This window comes from Oncorhynchus masou, chromosome 31, assembly GCF_036934945.1.
Source record: "Oncorhynchus masou masou isolate Uvic2021 chromosome 31, UVic_Omas_1.1, whole genome shotgun sequence".
NCBI classification, from domain to species: domain Eukaryota; kingdom Metazoa; phylum Chordata; class Actinopteri; order Salmoniformes; family Salmonidae; genus Oncorhynchus; species Oncorhynchus masou.
Window position 1 is genome coordinate 26,872,739 of NC_088242.1, and position 25,478 is coordinate 26,898,216.

General features: G+C 42.6%; 1 protein-coding gene across 2 annotated transcripts in view; it reads left to right on the forward strand.

Annotated features, from left to right (window-relative positions):
- LOC135523703 (cdc42 effector protein 1-like) overlaps positions 1 to 25,478 on the forward strand; it is a 27,919-nt gene continuing 2,441 nt past the window's right edge. Inside the window, exons 1-3 of one of the 2 annotated variants that reach the window (XM_064950538.1) lie at positions 1 to 196; positions 4,995 to 5,711; positions 7,354 to 7,828. In XM_064950538.1, the coding sequence (XP_064806610.1) occupies positions 7,378 to 7,828 (451 nt within the window). In that variant the 5' untranslated portion in view covers positions 1 to 196; positions 4,995 to 5,711; positions 7,354 to 7,377. The remainder of the gene's footprint in view (positions 197 to 4,994; positions 5,712 to 7,353; positions 7,829 to 25,478) is intronic. The other variant, XM_064950539.1, reaches the window with a different exon arrangement.

Genomic DNA, 25,478 nt, shown 5'->3' on the forward strand with positions numbered 1-25,478 from the left:
TCTTCACCGCCTACTCAAGCTCATTCTGCTGAAGCTGAACGCGCTAAACGTACTGTCCGGTTACAAGACCGGCTACTAGAACTCACAATACATCATGATACTTCATCATAATTACGGATTTTTGGCATTATCATAAAAAGTACGCTCTTTTAATCGTATCCCATCTGCGTGAACGGCTCTTAGTCTACTTGCCCAGGTAAGTTTTTCTTTACACTCAACGTTTTATTTTCCTCTCGTAGCCTCTTCTTTCATTAGGCTATTTGAATAAATATTAAAGCTATTAATTAGTCTTCTATAAATGCAATCTCTCAAATATCAATATACTCTTGTGTCAACTGAAAGTAAAGTATGGAGGAACACTTTTTTTGTTGTTCAATTGTTTAATGTTGTCTTACTGTCTATTCACAATCAAGTCATCATATTTGATAACTGAAATTATGAGCCATAGGCTGCTGATGTATACGGTTCTATGGCTCTGTAGCCTCGCTGTATCCTAACATGCACATTTGTTATTGTGGTAAAAGTTTTGAGGGTGACTGTCCATAGATCATTTGGCATGAAACATAATCTGTCCTGCATTATATTTAGGGTTGCTTGTGTTGCAATATATCACTGGTCTATGCTTAGGTCTTAGCAGATCAAAAATATTGTCCACAAATTATATGAATCTATCCTCTCCTGTATTCTTCGTTTTGCTTATGCTCATCAGATGTTTTATGGGGGGAATCAGAACATTTACCATTGAGGATTCAACTATTCATTAAAATGACTTGTTTAACAGAACACCATAGGGGAACCCCTGACTCACATGTTGACAAGTTAATGATGCAGCCCCTGCTCCACATGCCAAGGGTAGCAACACCACATAACAGAGCTCTCATTACTCTGACCTCATTAGGGAGATCAGCCAATACAATTGATTGGAGAGCTTGTTAGCTTCACACACAAGGCAGATCAATGGAGAGAGCAGGCTCTGTGATAATAGCAATGTTTTCCTGGTGCTCTGCCTCCAACACCAGGCAGGTCTGATGGATCTACTCTTGTTCACGCATGGCTGCAGTAGACCTGTTTACCTCTATTGATTTTTATTTTTCAATTTTGGCCTGCCGCCGGCCTTACTCATGCATATTGAACCAGAATAACCAAGCAAACACTTAGAATCAGAACCTGATGATGAGGTATTGGAATGTAGAGTTGGGGCATTCCTTCCCTGTTGGCCTCATCCAATGTGATTCCTTTATTTGAACTCTAGACCTTTGTACCTGTGCCCCACATTCCTCCAATGTGACCCGTGTCATTGACGCCAGAGTCTGAAGAGGAAGCGAGACACCCCACTCTCAGGTTTTGTTCTGGTTACATTGAAGTCAATGACCTAATCAGACCAGACCCAGATGCTATCTCATTGGTGTCTATGGGAGAGCCATCCCGTTAAGCGGACAGAAAATAATTCAATGGCAAACGGCCTGAGTGAACTATCTTCATTTATCCACCATCTTTGATTGACGCAACCAGGAAAGAGTTTAGTTTAGAAGGTGTGAACTCCCAGTATGGATGAACTGTCTGTTTTAACACCTGAGGCTACTTGTTGTTGGTGTCTTGGTTTCCACACATAAAGAGTAGAGGGTACATGACCTGTCAATGTCACCAAATGGGCCTGACTGATTCCTTTTTCCTTTCCTGACCCCCTCAAAGTCTGTCCACAACAGCATGGCAAATGACAAATGGAGAGAAAGAGGGGTAGAGAGAGAATGAGGGGGACGGGAGAGAGCGCTGAAAGGAGGGAAAAGGAGGACAAAGGATGAAGGAAGGATAGATGCTTCAAGAGCCTATGGATGTTTGTTGAAGAAGCATTAAAAAATGATTGGCTTAGGGGAAGTGTTGCTCTATTTTCCTTGGATTCAAATAGAGCACAGCTAAGGGGAAGATAAATTATTTGGATGTGGTGGGGGAGTGAAAAATGCAGCCTTATCTTGTATGTTTGTTCACCTGGTTAACTTAGTTAGTGAGTAAGGGACTTACAATAGGACCGGAGTTTGGAAAGGAGGAGAGGGGTCAAATGCTGGTTGGTACACCCAACAAAACATAATTCTGTATAAAATCCTGACTCATTCGATTCAATAAAAGATGATTGAGAGTACAGTACAGTATCTCTCCAGTCCATTGATTTAGCCATGTGTTTTTTTTTGCATGAGATCTTCATATAGTACTGTAACACAGCCAGACTCAGAGAAGGAAAGCGGGATCAGACCTTAAGGTGTTTCTAATCAGGGATGTGGTTGGGTTCTTTTCTTCTCTCTCTGATGTGATGGTTGTAATGGAGAGAGAGAGTCCAGTGATGTTGCTCCCAGGAATGTGTTCACACACACGGCTCCTATTAGAGCCTGGCTTCTCCGGTTTACAGTGTAGATGGCTTCTCCATCTACAGTGCGTCCCAAATGGAACCCTATTCACTACATAGTGCACTACTTTTGACCAGGTCAAAAGTAGTGACCTATATAAGTAATAGGGTGCCATTTGGAATGTTGCCATACCATACCTCACAGACCAGTCAGTGAACATCCACCATCCCTCACCTTGGCTCACAGGTATGGCAGCTACATGGTGGAGAGGGTGGATTGGATGGATGGTTCTGGGATGTAGCCTACCAGAGAGATATTCAGGAAACCCCCTTAATACTCAGCTTGTGTAATTTTGGAGTTTTGTGTTATGTTTAGCCAGTAGAATAACAGTCAAACAGAAACTATTATATAGTTACTACTTGGGTAGTGGCAGGAAAAGGAGTGGAAAAAATGTGGAGTACAAACCAAAACAACTGTCAGTACCAGCTGCACAATGAAAACAACTGTCAGTACCAGCTGCACTATGAAAACAACTGTCAGTACCAGCTGCACTATGAAAACAACTGTCAGTACCAGCTGCACTATGAAAACAACTGTCAGTACCAGCTGCACTATGAAAACAACTGTCAGTACCAGCTGCACTTTGAAAACAACTGTCAGTACCAGCTGCACAATGAAAACAACTGTCAGTACCAGCTGCACTATGAAAACAACTGTCAGTACCAGCTGCACTATGAAAACAACTGTCAGTACCAGCTGCACTATGAAAACAACTGTCAGTACCAGCTGCACTATGAAAACAACTGTCAGTACCAGCTGCACTATGAAAACAACTGTCAGTACCAGCTGCACTATGAAAACAACTGTCAGTACCAGCTGCACTTTGAAAACAACTGTCAGTACCAGCTGCACAATGAAAACAACTGTCAGTACCAGCTGCACTCCAAATGCCAGATGATTTATCTTTCATTATATTTCTATGTGTGTCTTACCGACAGTTGAAGTCGGAAGTTTACATACACCATAGCCAAATACATTTAAACTCAGTTTTTCACAATTCCTGTCATTTAATCCTAGTAAAAATTCCCTGTCTTAGTTCAGTTAGGATCACCACTTTATTTTAAGAATGTGAAATGTAAGAATAATAATAGAGAGAATAATTTATTTATGCTTTTATTTCTTTCATCACATTCCCAGTGGGTCAGAAGTTTACATACACTCAATTAGTATTTTGTAGCATTGCCTTTAAATTGTTTAACTTGGGTTAAATGTTTTGGGTTAGCATTCCACAAACTTCTCACAATAGGTTGGGTGAATTTTGGCCCATTCCTCCTGACAGAGCTGGTGTAACTGAGTCAGGTTTGAAGGCCTTCTTGCTCGCACACGCTTTTTCAGTTCTGCCCACAAACTTTCTATAGGATTGAAGTCAGGGCTTTGTGATGGACACTCCAATAATTTGACTTTGTTGTCCTTAAGCCATTTTGCCACCACTTTGGAAGTGTGCTTGGGGTCATTGTCCATTTGGAAGACCAATTTGCAACCAAGCTTTAACTTCCTGACTGATGTCTTGAGATGCTGCTTCAATATATCCACGTAATTTTCCTCCCTCATGAGCCATCTTTTTTGTGATGTGCACCAGTCCCTCCTGAAGCAAAGCACCCCCACAAGATGATGCTGCCATCCCCGTGCTTCACGGTTGGGATGGTGTTCTTCGGCTTGCAAGCCTCCTCCTTTTTCCTCCAAACATAATGATGCCCATTATGGCCAAACAGTTATATTTTTGTTCATCAGACCTGAGGGCATTTCTCCAAAAAGTACGATATTTGTCCCCATGTGCAGTTGCAAACCGTAGCCTGACTTTTTTTATGGTGGTTTTGGAGCAATGGGTTCTTCCTTGCTGAGGGACTTTCAGGTTATGTTGATATAGGACTCGTTTTACTGAAGATATAGATACTTTTGTACCTGTTTCCTCCAGCATCTTCACAGGGTCCTTTGCTGTTGTTCTGGGATTGATTTGCACTTTTAGCACCAAAGTACGTTCATCTCTAGGACACAGAACGCATCTCCTCCAGTATGATGGCTGCATGGTCCCATGGTGTTTATACTTGCGTACTATTGTTTGTACAGATGAACGTGGTACCTTCAGACATTTGGAAATTGCTCCCAAGGATGAACCAGATTTTCTGAGGTCTTGACTGATTTCTTTTGATTTTCCCATGATGTCAAGCAAAGAGGCACTGAGTTTGAAGGTAGGCCTTGAAATACAGGTACACCTCCAATTGACTCAAATGATGTCAATTAGCCTATTAGAAGCTTCTAAAGCCATGACATAATTTTCTGGAATTTCACAAGCTGTAAAAAGGCACAGTCAATTTAGTGTATGTAAACCCACTGGAATTGTGATACACTGAATTATAAGTGAAATAATCTATCTGTAAACAATTGTTGGAAAAATGACTTGTGTCATGCACAAAGTAGATGTCCTAACCGACTTGCCAAAACTATAGTTTGTTCACAAGAAATTTGTGGAGTGGTTTTAAGTTTTAATGACTCCAACATACGTGTATGTAAACTTCTGACTTTCAACTGTATATACCGGTACCATGACCCACCATTTCTAACTCCCTGTCTCCCCCTCTCTCTCTCCCACAACAGACAGCATGTTCAAGAGTGAGGCCAAGGTAGCTTCTCTGACCCAGATAACCAGCAGATAACCAGCAGGCCTGGTGGAGAGGACCAGCACAGACCCAGAGAGAGGAGCGTCAGTGCCAGGACACAGCCCAGAAAGAGGGAGGAGAGAGCCCCAAAAACGTATTGACGGACAGGCGAGGGGAAGAAGAGATCCAGGATTAGGGGCTCATCCAGGCTACAACCAATCCCCTGAGGAGACCCCCCTTTTTCCTTCTGAAAACTCAGACAGCCGCCCGGATTACTGCATTAAACGTATTACCTTTTATTAGAGTCTTCTCTTTTTGTTATTTTTTCTGAAACCAACTGGTGCTCATTTTCAGCCCTGCTCTATCAGATGCCTGGAGTGTGGGCGGCTGGATTTGTGTAACTCTGAAAACAAAGGATCAGAAGGAGAGGAGGAGGACAGAGCAGGGCATGGGGGGATGCTGGAACGTGTAGGAGACATCTAGGAGCGTTCCTTAAAGACGTGTGGGGATAAACCTTCGGGCTCCAGCTGTGTCTGCGGGAGTCAGACGAGAGGTCAAAAAGTCTCGCTCTCTTTCTCTTTCTTTCAACCATGAGAGAGAATCTGCTTTGCTTCACATTCACACACAAGCTGAGCAGTGCATGATTGCTTTTGACTCTGCAGCTCACAGTCACATAGGAGAGTTAGTCAGAGATGTTGAGGTGGTGGCTTGAACTGTAAGTATATGAAGTCTGGTTATGAGTGTCTGGTTCATGCTCTTGAGAGGTTAAGACTATCTCAAATTCAACATCACACCTAATAGAAGTCTGTTGGTCTGGTAAGTAGACCCCTGGTACTGCTCTCTATCTCTCTCCCGACTCCTCTCCCTCGCTCTCTCTCTTTCCAGTCTGTGGTATGAGGTGTGCTTCCTCCCTCAGTGCTGCTCCCAGCTGCCCCTCTTAAAACGCCAGCCAGTGGAGACCTAAAGGAGAGGGCCTGGGACTGTGGTCAGGAGCAAATTAAAAGGCTGCTTTAACCCTGACGCAATCCCATTCAGAGGTCTGCTCCAAGTCATTAATAAAGACAGGCTATCGCTCGTGGGAGGGCCTCAGTAATGGAAAGCTCTTAAAAGAACAAGAACACCTTGTCAGTGTACGTTACACTATCAAATTATTACAGAAAGCAATATCCATTATTTTGCTGGCTAAAGATAACAAAGGAAAAGTCCATTATTTGCATACCGCCTGCCAGTGTTGACTTACTGGGGTATTTTGTGCAATCAAAGTCAGCTAAGTGATTTTCTTATCAGTACATTTGTCAGTATTTTATGAATTTTGGGCTAAAAATAGAACAGTATGTTTTTTTTCTAGTGGAACATACTTTGCATGTTTGAAAACAAGATTTGGGGCTTCTGGTCAGATCAGTTGTAAGTGTTGAATGAGGGTCTCTGCTCTGCTTTTATAGAGATTTTGCAAAAGTATTTTGGGGAAATATGTGATCTGATTAAGTAGCACGCACTCATGTTGTAACAAAACACAGGATGAGAGAGAGACAAAATACCCTGAAACTCTCAGACAATTAAAACATACTTACATTTAATTTGTTCTCGAGGGCAGTGACAGGAGAGTCACTGTGGTCTACATTTAGAAGGTTCTAGAACAGTGGACTTTGAAACCCGGAACTTTGATGACAAACAGCAGGCAAGGGTCTGTAGAAAAACCTGATCCAATTACTTTATGACTGAATGTTCCAGATAGTGATGTGTTCTGCCAGATCTCCTACCTGGTTTTACATCTATACACTAAATCAGTCTCTAGCAAAAAAAAATCCCCTCAGGGTTACTGGACTGTTATAGCTGCATTTGAGCCTCTTCTAGGCGGAGAATTGAATACATTTTTTGTGCTTTCTTTTAATAAATGGTTCCAGTGTACAACCACAGGAGGGATATTTGCAGCTAGAACTGGGGTTATTCCTGAGCTGATGTTTTAAAAACCCAAAGCCTAAAACAACTGTAGAGCATAGCGTCTCTGACCACACTCAAACTGGCAGTGAATTCCAGGAACCGAGCTGCATACTTTTTCCCTCCATTTCTCTCGACTTAATTTCTCTCGACTTAATCCAGCTGGATATGGATGACAACAAACAGCAGAAAATGGGACTGAAATTGCAAACAGCACATGATAACAAGAGAATACAATAGACGTCTCCATTACCGAGGTTGACCCTACAAGACCTGGTGGTGGAATTCTATTAAAAACCTAAACTTACATGATCATTACTTTTGAGAATTTCTGGAGCAAATCTTTCACCAAAGATATTTAAATTCCTTTTCCATCCCTACTTTTAGTGGATTTAAAGGGATTTTTGTATTTTTTTTAGAGAACCTTACCCTTGGCCATAACCATGAACCTGGGGAAGATCCCTGGCCTGAAGGGCCTGGTGGCCGGCTCTCAGGGTAAACGTCATTTCAAGGGTGACCTCACCTTGGACATGATCAGCCCTCCGCTGGGAGACTTCCGTCACACCATGCATGTGGGCCGCGGAGGGGACGTGTTCGGGGACACTTCGTTCCTTAGCAATCATGGCGGGGCCGCCAACGGAAAGGAGGATGATGATTCCGTCACAAGTCCTGACAACAAGATCGGGGCTTTCTTCTCCCGGACCCTCCGGCATGTTCGGAAGACACCAGAGCATCCCAGGGGGGGGTCGAAGGACCTGTCTCCGCCACCCCCTCCCATCTCCCCCATCATCAAGAATGCAGTGTCCCTCCCCCGGCTGGATGTGGATGGCTGCCCTATTAAAAACCTCTTTCACACCTCTCCTACCTCCCTGGATGAGACCACTTATGGTTATGGTGAGTCTTACTGTACACCCACACACACACATACACAAACATATGCACGCATCCACACAATAAATGAACATGCAACCATACCTGTGAAGACTTGCAGTAGATCCTGGACCTAAGGTCTAAGTTTAAGCTCAGAAAGCTAACACTGTTTGTGGCATGCATAGACGCAATAGCTGCTGTTGGACATGCTGTGAAAACATACTCTCATTTCCACAGTAATTCAGACAAATTTTCCACAGCTGCCATGATGAATCACCTTGGCTGACACACACCAACCCTCAGACTCTCTTTAGCTTGTTATGTGATGATAAGAGAGAGGCGCATCAGACATTACTGTGCTGCTGTGTGTCTGGTCTGAGGCCCTATGTGACTGACTACCCCACATTAATACCCTCATGTTTCACTGTCTGACCTCTCTGCTCTATTTTGGTGTGTGTGTTTGGAAGCATGTTTTTATCTATGTGCGTGCAAGCATGTTGTTGGTGTAAGAGACCTGTACTCCCAGGCAGAGGGCACTTCCCATTCAAACTATGTAGTGGTACTAATTTATCTTGCATCGTGTTTGTTTCCAGCAGACCTGGGCACATTTTCTTAGCATTTTGTAGTTTATTTGAAAATACCAACTTTTCAAATACTCATGGTAGTCGAATATACTGTAGTTTATATAGAGTTTAAACTAAAAGGCAACTATTTTCTTTGATATTTAAATACAGTACCAGAAAACTAAACAATATTTGAATGTATTTGAATACATGCAAATTATTTGAAATATATGATCATAAGCACATGGTTTTGAGGGCTCTTAGATATTAATCTTAATGTAGCCTATAGCCTATAATTAAATACACAAGGGACATGGAATCACCTCAACATTAGATTAGACCACTTTTGCAGCTTCAAAATTACAAACAAATATATTTTCATAATGTCTGAGTCATAAGGTAATACCAACAAACTCTCACAGTCTAACTTCATCCACATTCTCCAAACATTAAATTTCAATATTGCTCAAAATGTAAAATTCCAAAGTGTTTTTCACACCCTGGGTTGACTCCTGCTGCTCTTTATCGTTCCATTTCTCCAAATGTCAAATGTTGAAGTTAAGGTGTAAGTTTAGGAACTCTTTCTGAATGGTTAAGGTAAGGGTTAAGGTTCGGGATAGGGTTAAAACCCCAAAATGCCTCCACAGCGGCACTGTATCGCAGCACGAGAGGCGTCACTACAGATCCGGGTTCGATCCCGGGCTGTGTCGCAGTCGACCGCGACTGGGAGACTCATGAGGCGGTGCACAATTGTCCCAGCGTCGTCTGGGTTAGGGGAGGGTTAGGCCGGTTGGGATGTCCTTGTCCCATTGCACTCTAGCGACTCCTTGTGGCGGGCCGGGCGCATGCACGCTGACTTTGGTCACTAGCTGTACGGTGTTTCCTCTGACACATTGGTGCGGCTGGCTTCCGGGTTAAACGAGCAGTGTGTCAAGAAGCAGAGCGGCTTGGCGGAGTCATGTTTCGGAGGACGCATGGCTCTCGACCTTTGCCTCTCCCGGGTCCGTACGGGAGTTTCAGCAATTGGACAAGACTGTAACTACCAATTGGAAATCACAAAATTGTGGAGAAAAAGTGGTAAAAAGTACAAAAACATATACAGTATATATTATTTTTTTCTAATAAAAATAAAAGAACAGTGTTCACGACTGGGATCGAACAGACAACCTTCTGATCAAGAGTCATGAGATTACTATTTCTGAATGGTTAAGGTAAGGGTTAAGTTTTGGGATAGGGTTAAAAGTATCATGCTTGAAGGTAAGGTACAGGACGGCAGGCAGGGTCAGGGGCAGGCAGAGTGGTCAGGCAGGCGGGCACAGAGACAGGGCAGGCAAGGGTCAAAACCAGGAGGGTGAGAAAAAGAGAGACTGGGGAGAAGCAGGAGCTGAGATGGAAAACGCTGGTTGACTTGACAAACAAGACGAACTGGCAACAGACAAACAGACAAACAGAGAACACAGGTATAAATACACATGGGATAATGGGGAAGATTGGTGACATCTGGAGGAGGTGGAGACAATTGCAAAGACATGGGTTTAACTCTGGACACATGAAAGGTGGGATGTATACGAAGGGTATGTGGCAACAGAAGATAAACAGCTGAGGGGCTAATCATTTTGGCGGTGGGAAATGGGCCAATAAACCGGGGGGAGAACTTGTGGGATTCCACCCGGAAGGGCAGTTCCCTGGTGGATAGCCATACCTTCTGCCCAAGATGATGCCGGGGAGCCGGGGTCCGATGGAGCCGACCGGGCTCTCCTTCAGGTATGATGACAGCGGCGGACAAACATCTGGGCAGAAAGCATGACACACTCTTCCTCCTGCTTGGGGAAGAGCGGGGGCTGATACCCCAGGGAACACTCAAAAGGAGATAAGCCCGTGGCAGAGCAGGGAAGGGTGTTGCGGGCATATTCAACCCACACCAGCTGCTGGCTCCAGGAGGTGGGGTTGGCGGAGACCATGCAGTGCAGAGTAGTCACCAGATCCTGGTTGGCTTGCTCCGACTGGCCGTTGGACTGGGGGTGGAATCCGTAGGACAGGCTGGTCGATGACCTAATGAGGGTGCAGAACGCCTTCCAGAACCGAGATGAGAACTGAGGGCCCCGGTCAGAGACCATGTCGACCGGCAGTCCATGGATCCAGAAAGACGTGCTGCACCATGAGCTGGGCCGTCTCCTTGGCTGAGGATAGTTTTGGGAGAGGAATGATGTGGGCGGCTTTGGAAACCCGATCCACCACAGTCAGGATGGCGGTGTTGCCATCAGATGGGGGAAGACCGGTGACAAAGTCCAGGGAGATGTGGGACCAGGGATGGTGAGTGACAGGCAGAGGTTGAAGGAGACCCCGCTGGAGCTTGTTGAGGAGTCTTGTTTTGTGCACACACTGTGCAAGCGACGACAAATGCGGAGACGTCAGGGACCATGGTAGGCCACCAAAAGCATTATCGCAAAAAGCCAGAATCCGGCGGGAACCCGGGTGGCAGGCCAGTCCAGGACCGTGGAGCGGACCACGTCAGGCACGAACATCCGGTTATCTCAGCATAAGAAAATGATGAGGATACCCCTCATGTTTGGGTTCAAGGAACGATATTACTAGTATTGCTAAGCATTGAACTTGTTATAATTTTTATATTGCCTTTCGTCCAGGACATTTACATAGTGATGACACCATGCCAATTAATGAACAATGGACAATATATGGATCATACAGCTGTCATGACGTTGGCCTGGGGGATAGGTTTATGACAGTCATAAATACCTCTTCCCCCCTTTTTCCTCTCTCTACCCTACTGAGGTTACATTTGCAAACCCCTTGGTTAACATAGAGATTCTGGGAACATCAGAAGTTGGGGGGAAATTAACTATATTCTGGTAATCTGACCCATTGAACATATGCGGTGGTACTTAATGAATATGATGTCAGTTCGGTTGTCATCTGAGACATTCTCATCAATGATAAAATGACAAACTCTACAGTGGAAAGTCTATACATCAGAGTTATCGGATTCACATGGAATTGTTGTTCAATTTAAATGTTTGAATATGAAATTATTCGTGATGGGATGAAATGTGATTTTAGCTTCTAAAATGTGAGATTTGGGTTTTCATAAAATAGGGCTGCGCTCAATCAGTGGCCCGCCCCTGTGAAGGGACATGGGCTATAAAACTTTTCAAACATGCCCTCCTCTCCCTTCCTATATAAGCCCTTGACGACAATATAACCTCCTGTTCCGAGGATGTAGGACGACGGTCCGATGTCAGAATGGTTCAGATAATAACTACAGAACGAAGCATCAGCGTGAGCTTTGGTTGCGAATGGTATGAACTTTGAACTCTGATTCACTACAGAAGTGATACCTCCTAGTCATTTAGTTAGCAACAGCAGATGCAAACGAGGGTTAGGAATGAACAGACAGAGTATCCCGTCTATCACACTACAACTTACTACAACGTATTTAATTGACAACCAGAGACATTCTTCAAAGAATCGGTTGGGCAACACGGCCTTCTATCTACCACCAACCTACCGAAGCGCAGCTCAGAGTAAATGTTTATTGCATTTTCCTTTTCCAAATGGCCGGTAATTTAGAATGCATAAGATACTGTATTTACGATAGCACAGCATCGGCCTTTGTTCCTCAGTCTTCCCGCTCCTTCACTCAAACCCAGCCCCTTTTCTTTTGTGTAACCAACTGTCATATCTGTTCCGCCCGCTAGGGACCTTTTTCCTTTATGACGTAATTTGTAATCAAGTTATGAATTAATTATGTGTATGTCTAATTCTGTGTGATTAATTAGGTATTTAGTAAATAAATGATTAAACCCAATTTTGTATTGCTGATTCAAATTGTTAGCCAGGGTTCGTGCAGATAACCAAGAATTTACAACTTTCAGATGAGACTGAAGTAAGATGACGATTAATATTGACTGCTATTGATGTAAAATATTACTAGGTCTTTAAGAGTTTATTCGGAAGATAACAGCTCTATAAATATTATTTTGTGGTGCCCGACTCTCTAGTTAATTACATTTACATGATTAGCTCAATCAGGTAATATTAATTACGGAGAAATGATTTTATAGAATAGCATGTCATATCACTTAATCCGGCATAGCCAAAGAAACAACACAGCTATCCCATTTTTTTTTACTGTTTATGCATTAAGGGTTGCGTATCTGTTATCATCTTTTTGTTTTCATTCCCGTTCTTGCTTCTTCAATACCCACCCTTACTCGTAAAATCTGCTAACCTAATTGTAAAGGTCTGAATTGGTTACTTATTTTGTTTGACATTGTTATTATTTAATTATCATTAGAACAGAAATATGCTGCTTAATTTATTTCATATGTAAGGCTGCCATTATGCCAAAACTCTGTAATTATAGTGCAGGTATGGGAACCGGGGAGGGAGGGCTGGGGAAATGGGGGCAGGGAAGTTGGAACGATTTATAGAGTGTCTTCTGGGTGGGTAGTGACCAGTGGGTGGGTTTTCCTGTGGGTCCTGCTTTTTATTTTAGATCTATGGGATTATCAATACTTGTCATGTGTGCTCTCCCTCTGGCCTCTAGGTCACCAGGTTGCTCGTTATGGCACACACCTGTCACCATCGTTAAGGGCATCTGCGCGTCATCAGACTCATCCGGACTCAATCACCTCCTTGATTACCTGCCATATATATATATATATATATATATTACCTGCCGTATATATATATATAACTCCCTTTGGTTCCTTCCCCAGGCATCATTGTTTCTGTTCCAGTGTCATGTTTGTGTTTCTTGTTTTGTATTTAGTTGTGTTTTATTTATTAAAACACTCACTCCCTGAACTTGCTTCCCGACTCTCAGCGCACACGTTACAGAACGACGCCTCATCCAATGCCTCAGCGGGTGAACAGGTTCCCGTGCCTCGACAAGGCAACTGGGGAGGTCTCAGCTGGCTCATCAGACTCTCACGCCTCAGCCGGTTCATCAGGTTTCTGCGCCTCAGTGGAGGCGACCGGTCCTCTCCGGATCCCCGGGATTGTCCCTTTTGGTTAGCGTCCTGCGGCTGGAGCCGAACGCGCCAAAGAGGGGGTACTGTCACGTGTGCTCTCTCTCCGGGACTCTAGGTCGCCATGCTCCCATGCCTCAGCAGAGGTGACCGGTCCACTCCTGAACCCCGGGATCGTCATTTTGGTCGGCATCCTGCGGCTGGAACCGCTTGTCGGGAGGGGGGGTACTGTCACGTGTGCTCCCTCTCCTGCCTCTAGGTCACCTAGGCTGCTCATTATAGTGCACACCTGTCACCATCGTTACGTGCACCTGCCCGTCATCAGACTCACCTGGACTCATCACCTCCTTGATTACCTGCCCTATATCAAATCAAACTTAATTTGCCACATGAGCCGAATACAAGTGTAGACCCTTACCATGTAATGCTTATTTACTTACTTAATGAACAGTGCAGTTCAATAAGAGGAAAACATTTACCAAGTAGGCTAAACAAATGTAACAGAATAACAATAATGAGGCTCCAGTTGAAGTCTGAAGTTTACATACACCATAGCAAATACATTTCAACTCAGTTTTTCACAATTCCAACAATTAATCCAAGTAAAAATCCCTGTTTTAGGTCAGTTAGGATCACCACTTTATTTTAAGAATGTAAAATGTCAGAATAATGGTAGAGAATTATTTATTTCAGATTTGATTTCTTTCATCACATTCCCAGTGGGTCAGAAGTTTACATACACTCAATTAGTATTTTGTAGCATTGCCTTTAAATTGTTTAACTTGGGTCAAATGTTTTGGGTAGCCTTCCACAAGTTCCCACAATAAGTTGGGTGAATTTTGGCCCATTCCTCCTGACAGAGCTGGTGTAACTGAGTCAGGTTTTGTAGAATTCCTTGCTCGCACAAGCTTTTTCAATTCTGCCCACAAATTTTCTATAGGATTAAGGTCAGGGCTTTGTGATGGACACTCCAAAACCTTGACTTTGTTGTCCTTAAGCCATTTTGCCACAACGTTGGGAGTATGCTTGGGGTCATTGTCCATTTGGAAGACCCATTTGCGACCAAGCATTAACTTCCTGACCGATGTCTTGAGATGTTGCTTCAATATATCCACATACTTTTCCTACCTCATGATGCCATCTATTTTGTGAAGTGCACCAGTCCATCCTGCAGCAAAGCACCCCCATGCTGCTGTTGGGATGGTGTTCTTCGGCTTGCAAGCCTCCTCTTTTTTCCTTCAAACATAATGATGGTCATTATGGCCAAACAGTTCTATTTTTGTTTCATCAGAGGACATTTCTCCAAAAAGTACAATCTTTGTCCCCATGTGCAGTTGCAAACCGTAGTCTGGCTTTTTATGGTGGTTTTGGAGCAATGGCTTCTTCCTTGCTGAGCGGCCTTTCAGGTTATGTCGATATAGGATTCGTCTTACTGTGGATATAGGTATCTTTGTACCTCTTTCCTCCATTATCTTCACAAGGTCCTTTTGCTGTTGTTCTGGGATTGATTTGCACTTTTCGCACCAAAGTACGTTCATCTCTTGGAGACATAATGCGTCTCCTTCCTGGGAGGTATGACGGCTGCGTGGTCAAATGGTGTTTATACTTGCATACTATTGTTTGTACAGATGAACATGGTACCTTCAGGCATTTGGAAATGTCTCCCAAGGATAAACCAGACTTGTGGAGGTGTACAATTTTTTTCTGAGGTCTTGGCTGATTTCTTTTGATTTTCCCATGATGTCAAGTAAAGAGGCAGTGAGTTTGGAGATGTACCCACAGGTACACCTCCAATCGACTCAAATTATGTCAATTAGCCTATCAGAAGCTTCTAAAGCCATGACAATTTTCTGGCATTTTCCAAGTTGTTTAAAGGCACAGTCAACTTAGTATATGTAAACTTCTGACCCACTAGAATTGTGATACAGTGAATTATAAGTGAAATTATCTGGCTGTAAACAATTGTTGGAAAAATGACTTGTGTCATGCACAAAGTAGATGTCCTAACCGACTTGCCAAAACTATAGTTTGTTAACAAGACATTTGTGGAGTGGTTGAAAAACAAGTTTTAATGACCAACATAAGTGTATGTAAACTTCCGACTTCAACTGAAGGGGGGGGGGTCAATGTAATTTGTCCGGTGGCAGTCTGATGGCTTGGGGGTAGAAGCTGTTGAGGAGCCTTTTGGCCCTCGTCTTGACACTCCGGTACCGCTTGCCATGTGGTAGCAGGGATTTTTTTTATTTTAAGAGCTTTCCTACACTGTCTATTTACAGGTCCTGGATGGCAGAAAGCTTGTACTGGGCCGTTCGCACTACCCTCTGTAGCATCTTAAGGTCAGATGCCGAGCAGTTGCCATACCAGGCGGTGATGCAACCGGTAAGGATGCTCTCGGTGGTGCAGCTGTAGAACTTTTTGAGGAAATCTTTTCAGTCTCCTGAGGGGGAAAAGGTTTAGCCGTGCCCTCTTCACAACTGTTTTGGTATGTTTGGACCATGACAGTTCGTTGGTGTTGTGGACACCAAGGAACTTGAAACTCTCGACCCGCTCCACTACAGCCCCGTTGATATTAATGTGCGCCTGTTCGGCCCGCCTTTTCCTGTAGTCCACGATCAGCTCCTTTGTCTTACTCACATTGAGGGAGAGGTTGTTGTCCTGGCACCACACTGCCAGTACTCTGACCTCCTCCCTATATGCCGTCTCATCGTTGTCGGTGATCAGGTCTACCACTGTTGTGTCGTCATCAAACTTAATGATGGTGTTGGAGTCGTGTTTGGCCACGCAGTCGTGGGTGAACAGGGGATACAGGAGGGGACTAAGTACACACCCCTGAGGGACCCCAGTGTTAACTTGTTATTGCTGCAATCCCCCTATCGGTATAAGTGTCATCAACAACTGCTGAATAAGCATAGTGCTACATACAATAAATATTACTATAAATATTTACATGATAAAATATTAACTACACTTAGCATCAGGTAGCTCGGTCACGAAAATCAGAAAAGCAATCAAATTAATCATTTACCTTTGATGATCTTCGGATGTTTTCACTCACGAGGCTCCCAGTTACACAACAAATGTTCTGTTTTTTCCATAAGATGATTTTCATATCCAAAATACCTCAGTTTGTTTGTCGCGTTATGTTCAGAAATCCACAGGAAAGAGCGGTCACGACAACGCAGACGAAAATTCCAAATAGTTTCCATAATGTCCACAGAAACATGTCAAACGTTTTTTATAATCAATCCTCGGGTTGTTTTTAAATCGATATATAATCGATAATATATCAACCACAAATGTCTTTCACAGTAGGAGAGGGGAAAACAACGGCTGTCCAAATTCTGTTGCGCAAGCAAATCTCATGTGACCACCTGACGCGATGTTATCGTTCTGGCTCATTTTTCAAAATAAAAGCCTGAAACTATGTCTGAAGACTGTTGACACCTTGAGGAAGCGATAGGAAAAGGAATCTGGTTCATATTCCTTTAAATCCAGCAAAGAGAGGCTATGGAACATGGAGTTTTCAAAATAGAAGTCACTTCATGTTTTGATTTTCCTCAGGGGTTCGCCTGCAATATCAGTTCTGTTATACTCACAGGCAATATTTTGTCAGTTTTGGAAACTTTAGAGTGTTTTCTATCCAATACTAATAATAATATGCATATATTAGCAACTGAGACTGAGGAGCTGGCCGTTTACAATGGGCACCTTTTCATCCAAGCTACTCAATACTGCCCCTGCAGCCGTATGAAGTTAAGGATCAGCGTGGCAGGCGTATTGTTGCCTTCTCTTATCACCTGGGGGCGGCCAGTCAGGATGTCCAGGATCCATTTGCAGAGAGAGGTGTTTAGTTCCAGAATCCTTAGCTTACTGATTAGATACGTGGGGACTATGGTGTTGATTTCTGAGCTGTAGTTGATGAACAGCATTCTCACATAGGTGTTCCTTCTGTTCAGGTTAGAAAGGGCGAGTGTTGAGTGCGATTGTGATTGTGTCATCTGTGGATCTGTTGGGGCGTTTTGCGAATTGGAGTGGGTCTAGGGTGTCCGGGAGGATGCTGTTGATGTGATCCATGACCAGCCTTTCAAAGCACTTCATGGCTACCGACGTGAGTGCCATGGGGCGGTAATCATTTAGGCAGGTTACCTTTGCTTCTTTGGGCACAGGGATTATGGTGGTCTTCTTGAAACATGTAGGTAGTACAGACCCGGCCAGGGAGAGGTTGAAAATGTCAGTGAAGACACTTGACAGTTGGTCCGCGCATGCTTTGAGTACACGTCCTGATAATCCGTCTGGTCCAGTTGCTTTGTGAATGGGGACCTGTTTAACTTCTTGATGCACCCATCCCGTTAGCGGGATCATTTTCGTCAACATCCGTTGAATTGCAGAGCGCCAAATTTAAATTAAGTTACTAAAAATACAAGTGCAATATAGCAAAACACAGCTTAGCTTGTTGTTAATCCGCCTGGCATGTCAGATTTCAAAAAAGCTTTTAGGAGAAAGCATACCAAGCGTTTATGTAAGGACATCTCTCTCAGCAGACAAAACATTACAAACAGCTAGCAGCCAAGTAGATTGGTCACGAAAGTCAGAAAAGCAATAAAATGAATCGCTTAACTTTGATGATCTTCGGATGTTTGCACTCACGAGACTCTCAGTTATACAATAAATGTTCCTTTTGTTCCATAAAGATGATTTTTATATCCAAAATACCTCAGTTTGGTTGGTGCGTTATGTTCAGAATTCCACAGGCTCGAGCGGTCACAACCGGGCAGATGAAAATTCCAAATAGTATCCATAAAGTTCATAGAAACATGTCAAACGTTTTTTATAATCAATCCTCAGGTTGTTTTTTACAATATATAATTGATAATATTTCAACCGGACTGTACCTTCTTCAATAGGAGAGAGAGAGAAAATGTCTGCTCCAAGCTGTTGTGCATGCAAAACGCTGCTGGCACCCAGCCATACAATGACACGATGTGATCCTTCTCGCTCATTTTTCAAAATAAAAGCCAGAAACTATGTCTAAAGACTGTTCACAACATGTGGAAGCCATAGGAAAATGAATCTGGTTGATATCCCTTTTAAATGGAGCGAAGGCAGGCAATGGAACAGAGAGCTTTCGGGAAAAACAGCACTTCCGGTTTGGATTTACCTCATGTTTTCGCCTGCAATATCAGTTCTGTTCTACTCACAGACAATATAACAGTAACAGTAACAGTTTTGGAAACTTAAGAGTGTTTTCTATCCTAATCTGACAATTATATGCATAGTCTAGATTCTGGGCCTTAGAAATAGGCAGTTTCATTTGGGTACGTTTTTCATCCAAACATCAAAATACTGCCTCCTACACTCAACATGTTAAAGGTTTTGTTCACATTGGCTACCGAGAGCTTTATCACATAATCATCCAGATTAGCTGCTGCTCCCGTGCATGCTTCAGTGTTGCTTGCCTCGAAGCGAGCATAAAAGGCAATTAGCTGTTCTGGTAGGCTCGTGTCACTGGGCAGCTTGCGTCTGGGTTTTCCTTTGTAGTCCGTAATAGTTTTCAAGCCCTGCCACATCCGACGAGCGTCAGAGTTGGTGTAGTAGGATTCAATCTTAATCCCGTATTGACGCTTTACTTGTTTGATGGTTCGTCTGAGGGCATAGTGGAATTTCTTACTAGGTTCCGGATTAGTCTCCCGCTCCTTGAAAGTGGAAGCTCTAGCCTTTAGCTCGATGCGTATGTTGCCTGTAATCCATGGCTTCTGGTTGGGATATGTACGTACAGTCACTGTGGGGACGACGTCATCGATGCACTTATTGATGAAGCCAATGACTGAGGTGGTGTGTTCCTCAATGCCATTGTATGAATCCCAGAACATATTCCAGTCTGTGCTAGCAAAACAGTCCTGTAGTGTAGCATTCGCGTCATCTGACCAGTTCCGGATTGAGAGAGTCACTGGTACTTCCTGCTTTAGTTTTTGCTTGTAAGCAGGAATCAGGAGGATAGAATTGTGGTCATATTTGCAAAATGGGGAGAGCTTTGCATGCATATCTGTGTGGAGTAAAGGTGGTGTAGGATTTTTTCCCCCTGGTTGCACATGTGACATGCTGGTAAAAATTTGGTAAAACTGTTGCCTGCATTAAAGTCCTCGGCCACTAGGAGCACCGCTTCTGGGTGAGCATTTTCTTCTTTGCTTATGGCCTTATAGAGTTGGTTGAGAGTGGTCTTCGTGCCAGCTTCGCTTTCTGGTGGTAAATAGACGGCTACGAATAATACAGATGAGAACTCTCTTGGTAGATAGTGTCGTCGACAACTTATCATAAGGTACTCTACCTCAGGCGAGCAATACCTTGAGACTTAATATTAGACATTGCACACCAGCTGTTATTGACAAAAAGACACACACCCACACCCCTCGTCTTACCAGAGGTAGCGTCTCTGTTCTGCCGGTGCATGGAAAATCCAGCCAGCTCTATATTGTCCGTTTCTTTGTTCAGCCACGTCTCGGTGAAACATAGGATGTTACAGTTTTTAATGTTCCGTTGGTAGGATAAGATGATTAAGATGGCGCAGAAAAAAATGGCTGACGTTTTACAATCTCCCAAACAATTGTGCAATTTGTATTTATTTTTTTGCATTTTGTGTAACTTATTCTTTAACTTATTGCATACATAATGTTGCTGCTACCGTCTCTTATGTCCAAAAATTACTTCTGGACATCAGAAAAGCGATTGCTTACCACGGACTGGAAGAAACTTTTTCCTTTAACGAGTCCGACGAGAAGGAAATCCTGCTTTCACTGGAACAGGCCCAGATCCACGCCTTTTGCGTGAAGAATCGAATCTGAATCAGGTGAATTACTATCAGATCCCATATCAATCGACCAAAGATTATCCCGGTTCTATAAAGAATTGTACACCTCTGATTGTAAATCCACACCAAGCCAGATTGAGTCCTTTTTAAAATATATAAAAACTCCTCTTCTCTCAACTGAGGAAGGGGGCTTGCTGGGAGCCCAAATCTCTCTCCATGACCTAAAAAAGGGCATTGGATAACATGATTAAAGGCAAATCACGTGGTTGTGATAGTATTCCTCTTGAAGGATATTTAAAATGTTGGAACCAGTTAGGTCTGGTGTTGCTTAAAAGGATTAATACAGCTCTTCACGAAGGTTAATTTGGAAGAGATGTAAATACAGCACTAATTTAGCTTTTATAAAAAAGTTAAGGACGCCATCTAGCTTTGATAAACACAGATATTAAACTATATTCAAAACTTCTGTCGCCCAGTCTCTACACTTACTTACCCAAATTGGTATCTGGAGCAAAGCGGGTTTGTTAAAAAACTATTAATAAAAAATAAATTGAACAAAATCTGCTCTATTGCCTATCAAGATCCCGAACCATCACTACATATTTAAATATTTGGGAATAGATATATTTCCATCCTTAGATAAAACCATTGCCAAAAACTTTAACAGAACGCTCAAATCAATTCAATCCAACCTCAGTAGATGGACTAATATCCCAGTTGCTTTAACCTGCAGAATATCTATTGTCAAAATGAATATATTGCCACAGCTTAATTTTATTTATTTATTTTATTTCACCTTTATTTAACCAGGTAGGCTAGTTGAGAACAAGTTCTCATTTGCAACTGCGACCTGGCCAAGATAAAGCATGTGTGTGTAGTTCAATGCTTCTCTTGTCTTCCTCTTCTGGCTTTTGGGATAAAATCCATAGTGTGGTTTCAAAACATACAGTACCAGTCAAAAGTTTGTACACACCTACTCATTCAAGGGTTTTTCTTTATTTTCACTATTTTCTACATTATAGAATAATAGTGAAGACATCAAAACTATGAAATAACACATGGAATCATGTTGTAACCAAACAAGTGTTAATCAAATCAAAATATATCTTATATTTGAGATTCTTCAAAGTAGCCACCCTTTGCCTTGATGACAGCTTTGCACACTCTTGGCATTCTCTCAACCAGCTTCACCTCAACCAGCTTCACTCTTGGCTGCTTTTTCTTCACGCTGCTGTCCAACTCATCCCAAACCATCTCAATTTGGTTGAGGTCGGGTGATTGTGGAGGCCAGGTCATCTGATGCAGCACTCCATCCTTCTTGGTCATATAGCCCTTACACAATCTGGAGGTGTGTTGGGTTATTGTCCTGTTGAAAAACAAATTATAGTTCCAATAAGTGCAAACCAGATGGGATGGCGGATCGCTGCAGAATGCTGTGGTAGCCATGCTGGTTAAGTGTGCCTTGAATTCTAAATAAATCACAGATCATCGGTTCACCTGCTCTGCATTTATTTGGGCTGGAATTTCTGAGGCTGGTAACTCTAATGAACTTATCCTCTGCAGCAGAAATAACTCTGGGTCTTCCTTTCCTGTGGCGGTCCTCCTGAGAGCCAGTTTAATCATAGCTCTTGATGGTTTTTGCAACTGCACTTGAAGAAACTTTCAAAGTTCTTGAAATTTTCCAGATTGACTGACCTTCATGTTTTAAAGTAATGATGGACTGCCGTTTCTCTTTACTTATTTTTGCTGTTATTGCCATAATACGGACTTGGTCTTTCATAAAATAGGGCTATATTCTGTATACCCCTACTTTGTCACAACACAACTGATTGGCTCAAACGCATTAAGAAGGAAAGGAATTCCACAAACTAACTTTGGGACACCTGTTAATTGAAATGCATTCCAGGTGACTACCTCATGAAGCTGGTTGAGAGAATGCCAAGATCGTGCAAAGCTGTCATCAAGGCAAAGGGTGGCTACTTTGAAGAATCTCAAATATAAAATCTATTTTGTATAACACCCTTGGTTACTCCATGATTCCATATGTGTTATTTCATAGTTTTGATGTCTTCACTATTATTCTACAATGTAGAAAATATTAAAAATAAATATATACCCTTGAATGAGCAGGTTTGTCCAAACTTTTGACTGGTAGGCCTACTGCATATGGCAAGGTAAGCTATAGTGTACCCTGGTAGAGGTGAACTGATTTATCCATTAAACAATGTAACTAGGCGTTGGTACTATTATTGCTCACAATTGTGCACTCCTATTATTATCCACTCTTTAATTGTCCAGTGTTGGTGATTGCGTACCCATAGAAGCTGCTTCTTCTTGCGCTTGGTTGATTGGAGTGGTCATCTGCTGCAATAGCACATCCATGATAAGCACCGACGAGTTGTTCATTCACAGATGCCGTTCTGCACACCACCGTTGTACTGCGTCGTTATTTGGCTGTTAGTGGCATGATGGTTATCTTGCACGATTATTGCCATTCTCCCTCGACCTCTCATCCACGTGCTGTTTTTGCCCACAGGACTGCCGCTGACAAGATGTTTTGTGCTTGTCACACCATTCTTGATAAACCCTAGAAACTGTTGTGCATGAAATGCACAGGAGGCGGGAGACTGATTAGCAACCCTAGTTGCTAGGTGGTGGGAAGGGGTGGGAAACATGGTTTCCAGGAGTGGGGGAGGTTGGGGCTGGAGGCACACTTTTTTTCCCTTTTTTTTCTGCTTGTATTGAATTCATCACTTAAACTCTGTATGTACTTGTGGCAACCTATGGATACATGTTTTATAAACATATCATTTTAAATGGATAATGTATATAGTGTTTTGGAACAAAACGGTTCAAATATGACTGTCAGATTAATTGCAATAGTATAGGAGATTGTGTGTGCTCTATTCATTCTATCTTCAACATGCAGTTCCAGATGCAGCCCTGCTATTAGTTGAACGCAGCCAATCTGATAGTTTCAGAAAAGTAGTCACTTCCTGAGATCTGTATTCAAGTATTTTCAAAAGTAGTTACTTTCTGTGAACTTTATTCAAATATACTGAAAAAAATATAAATGCAACATATAAAGTGTTGGTCCCATGTTTCATGATCTGAAATAAAAGATCCCAGAAATTTCCCATATACACAAAAAGCTTATTTCTTTAAAATGTTGTGCAGACTTTTGTTTACATCCCTGTGAGCATTTCTCTTTGCCAAGAAAATCCATCCACCTGACAGGTGTGGCATATCAAGAAGCTGATGAAACAGCATGACCATTGCACACGTGCACCTTGTGCTGGAGACAATAAAAGGCCACTCTAAAATGTGCAGTTTTGTCAATGCCACAGATGTCTCTAGTTTTGAAGGAGTGTGCAATTGGCATGCTAACTGCAAGAATGTCCACCAGAGCTGTTGCCAGAGAATTGAATGTAAATTTCTTTACCCTAAGCCGTCTCCAATGTTTTTTCAGAGAATTTGGCAGTACGTCCAACCGGCCTCACAACCGTAGACCACGGGTCAGCCCAGGACCTCCACATCCGAGATCCTGAGGCCCATTGTCTTGCCATTCATCCCGGCGTCCTCCCCTCATGTTTCAGCACGATAATGCATTGCCCCATGTCGCAAGGATCTATACACAATTCATGGAAGCTGAAAATATCCCAGTTCTCCCATGGCCTGCATACCCACCAGACAGGTCAACCATTGAGCATGTTAGGGATGCTCTGGATCGACGTGTACGACCACCTGTTCCAGTTCCTGTCAATATCCAGCAAATTCCACAGGCCACAATCAACAGCCTGATCAACTCTATGCAAAGGAGCATTCTATTCCTCAGCACTGCATGAGGAAAATGGTGGTCACACCAGATACTGACAGTTTTTCTGATCCATGTCCCTATCCTTTTTTTAAGGTACCTGTGACCAACATATGCATATCTATATTCTCAGTCATGTGAAATCCATATATTAGGACCTCATTTATTTATTTCAATTGACTGATTTCCTTATTTGAACTGTGACTCAGTAAAATCTTTGAAATTGTTGCATGTTACATTTATATTTTTGTTCTGTGTAGTTTTTAAAAGTAGTCACTTTCTGAAATCTGTATTCCACTAGTTTTAAAAAGTAGTTATTTATGGGAATTCAAATAGTTGTTGTCACCTCCAAAGTAACTATTTGTTCCCCCGGAATAATATTTTACTTTCCACAAAGCATAGTTAAAACTATAGTTATCCCAGGTCTTGTTTCAGCTATGGAAGCAGTAAGTCATGAGGGCACTGGTGTGTGACATGTCATGTGAGTAATATGTCCTGGGAACAACGTGCCTGAGAGGTGATGTCTAACTCAGAGATAGAGAAAGAGTTGGAATTTTTCAGCATTTTGAAACTGGCAGGACTCACTATTTTATGACATAGTTTACACTGCCCTCTGTTGGTGATGGGAGAGCATCTACAGTGCATTCAGAAAGTATTCACACCCTTTGACTTTCCCCACATTTTGTTGTGTAACAAAGTGGGATTAAAATTCACCTTTGGCAGTGATTACAGCTGTGAGTCTTTCTGGCCTCTAAGAGCTTTTCAAACCTGGATTGTGCAACATTTTCCCATTATTCTCAATGTATTTTTTCACACTCTGTCAAATTGGTTGTTGATCATTGTCAGACAACCATTTTCAGGTCTTGCCATAGATTTTCAAGCAAATTTAAGTCAAAACTGTAACTCGCCAACTCTCTTTCTATAACGTCTCTTTCTATAGGATCCTGTGCTAAGCTCCATTCCATTTCTTTTTTATCCTGAAAAACTCCCCAGTCCTTAACAATTACAAGCACACCCATAACATGATGCAGCCACCACTGTGCTTGAACATATGGAGTGTGGTACTCAGTAATGTGTTTTATTGGAGTTGCCCCAAACATAACACTTTGTATTCAGGACAAAGAGTTAATTGCTTTGATACATTTTCTGCTGTATTTAGTGCCTTGTTGCAAACAGGTTTTGGAATATTTGTGTTCTGTACAGGCTTCCTACTTTTCATTCTATCAATTAGGTAAGTATTGTGGAGTAACTACAAGGTTGTTGATCCATCCTCAGTTTTCTCCTATCGTAGCCATTAAACTCTGTAACTGTTTTAAAGTCACCATTGGCCTTATGGTGAAATACCTTAGTGGTTTCCTTCCTCTCCGGGAACTGAGTTAAGAAGGACACCTGTAACTTCGTAGTGACTAGGTGTATTGATGCACAATCCAATGTGTAATGAAATCTACCAATAGGTGCCCTTCTTTGCGAAGCATTTGAAAACTTTGTGGTTGAATCTTTG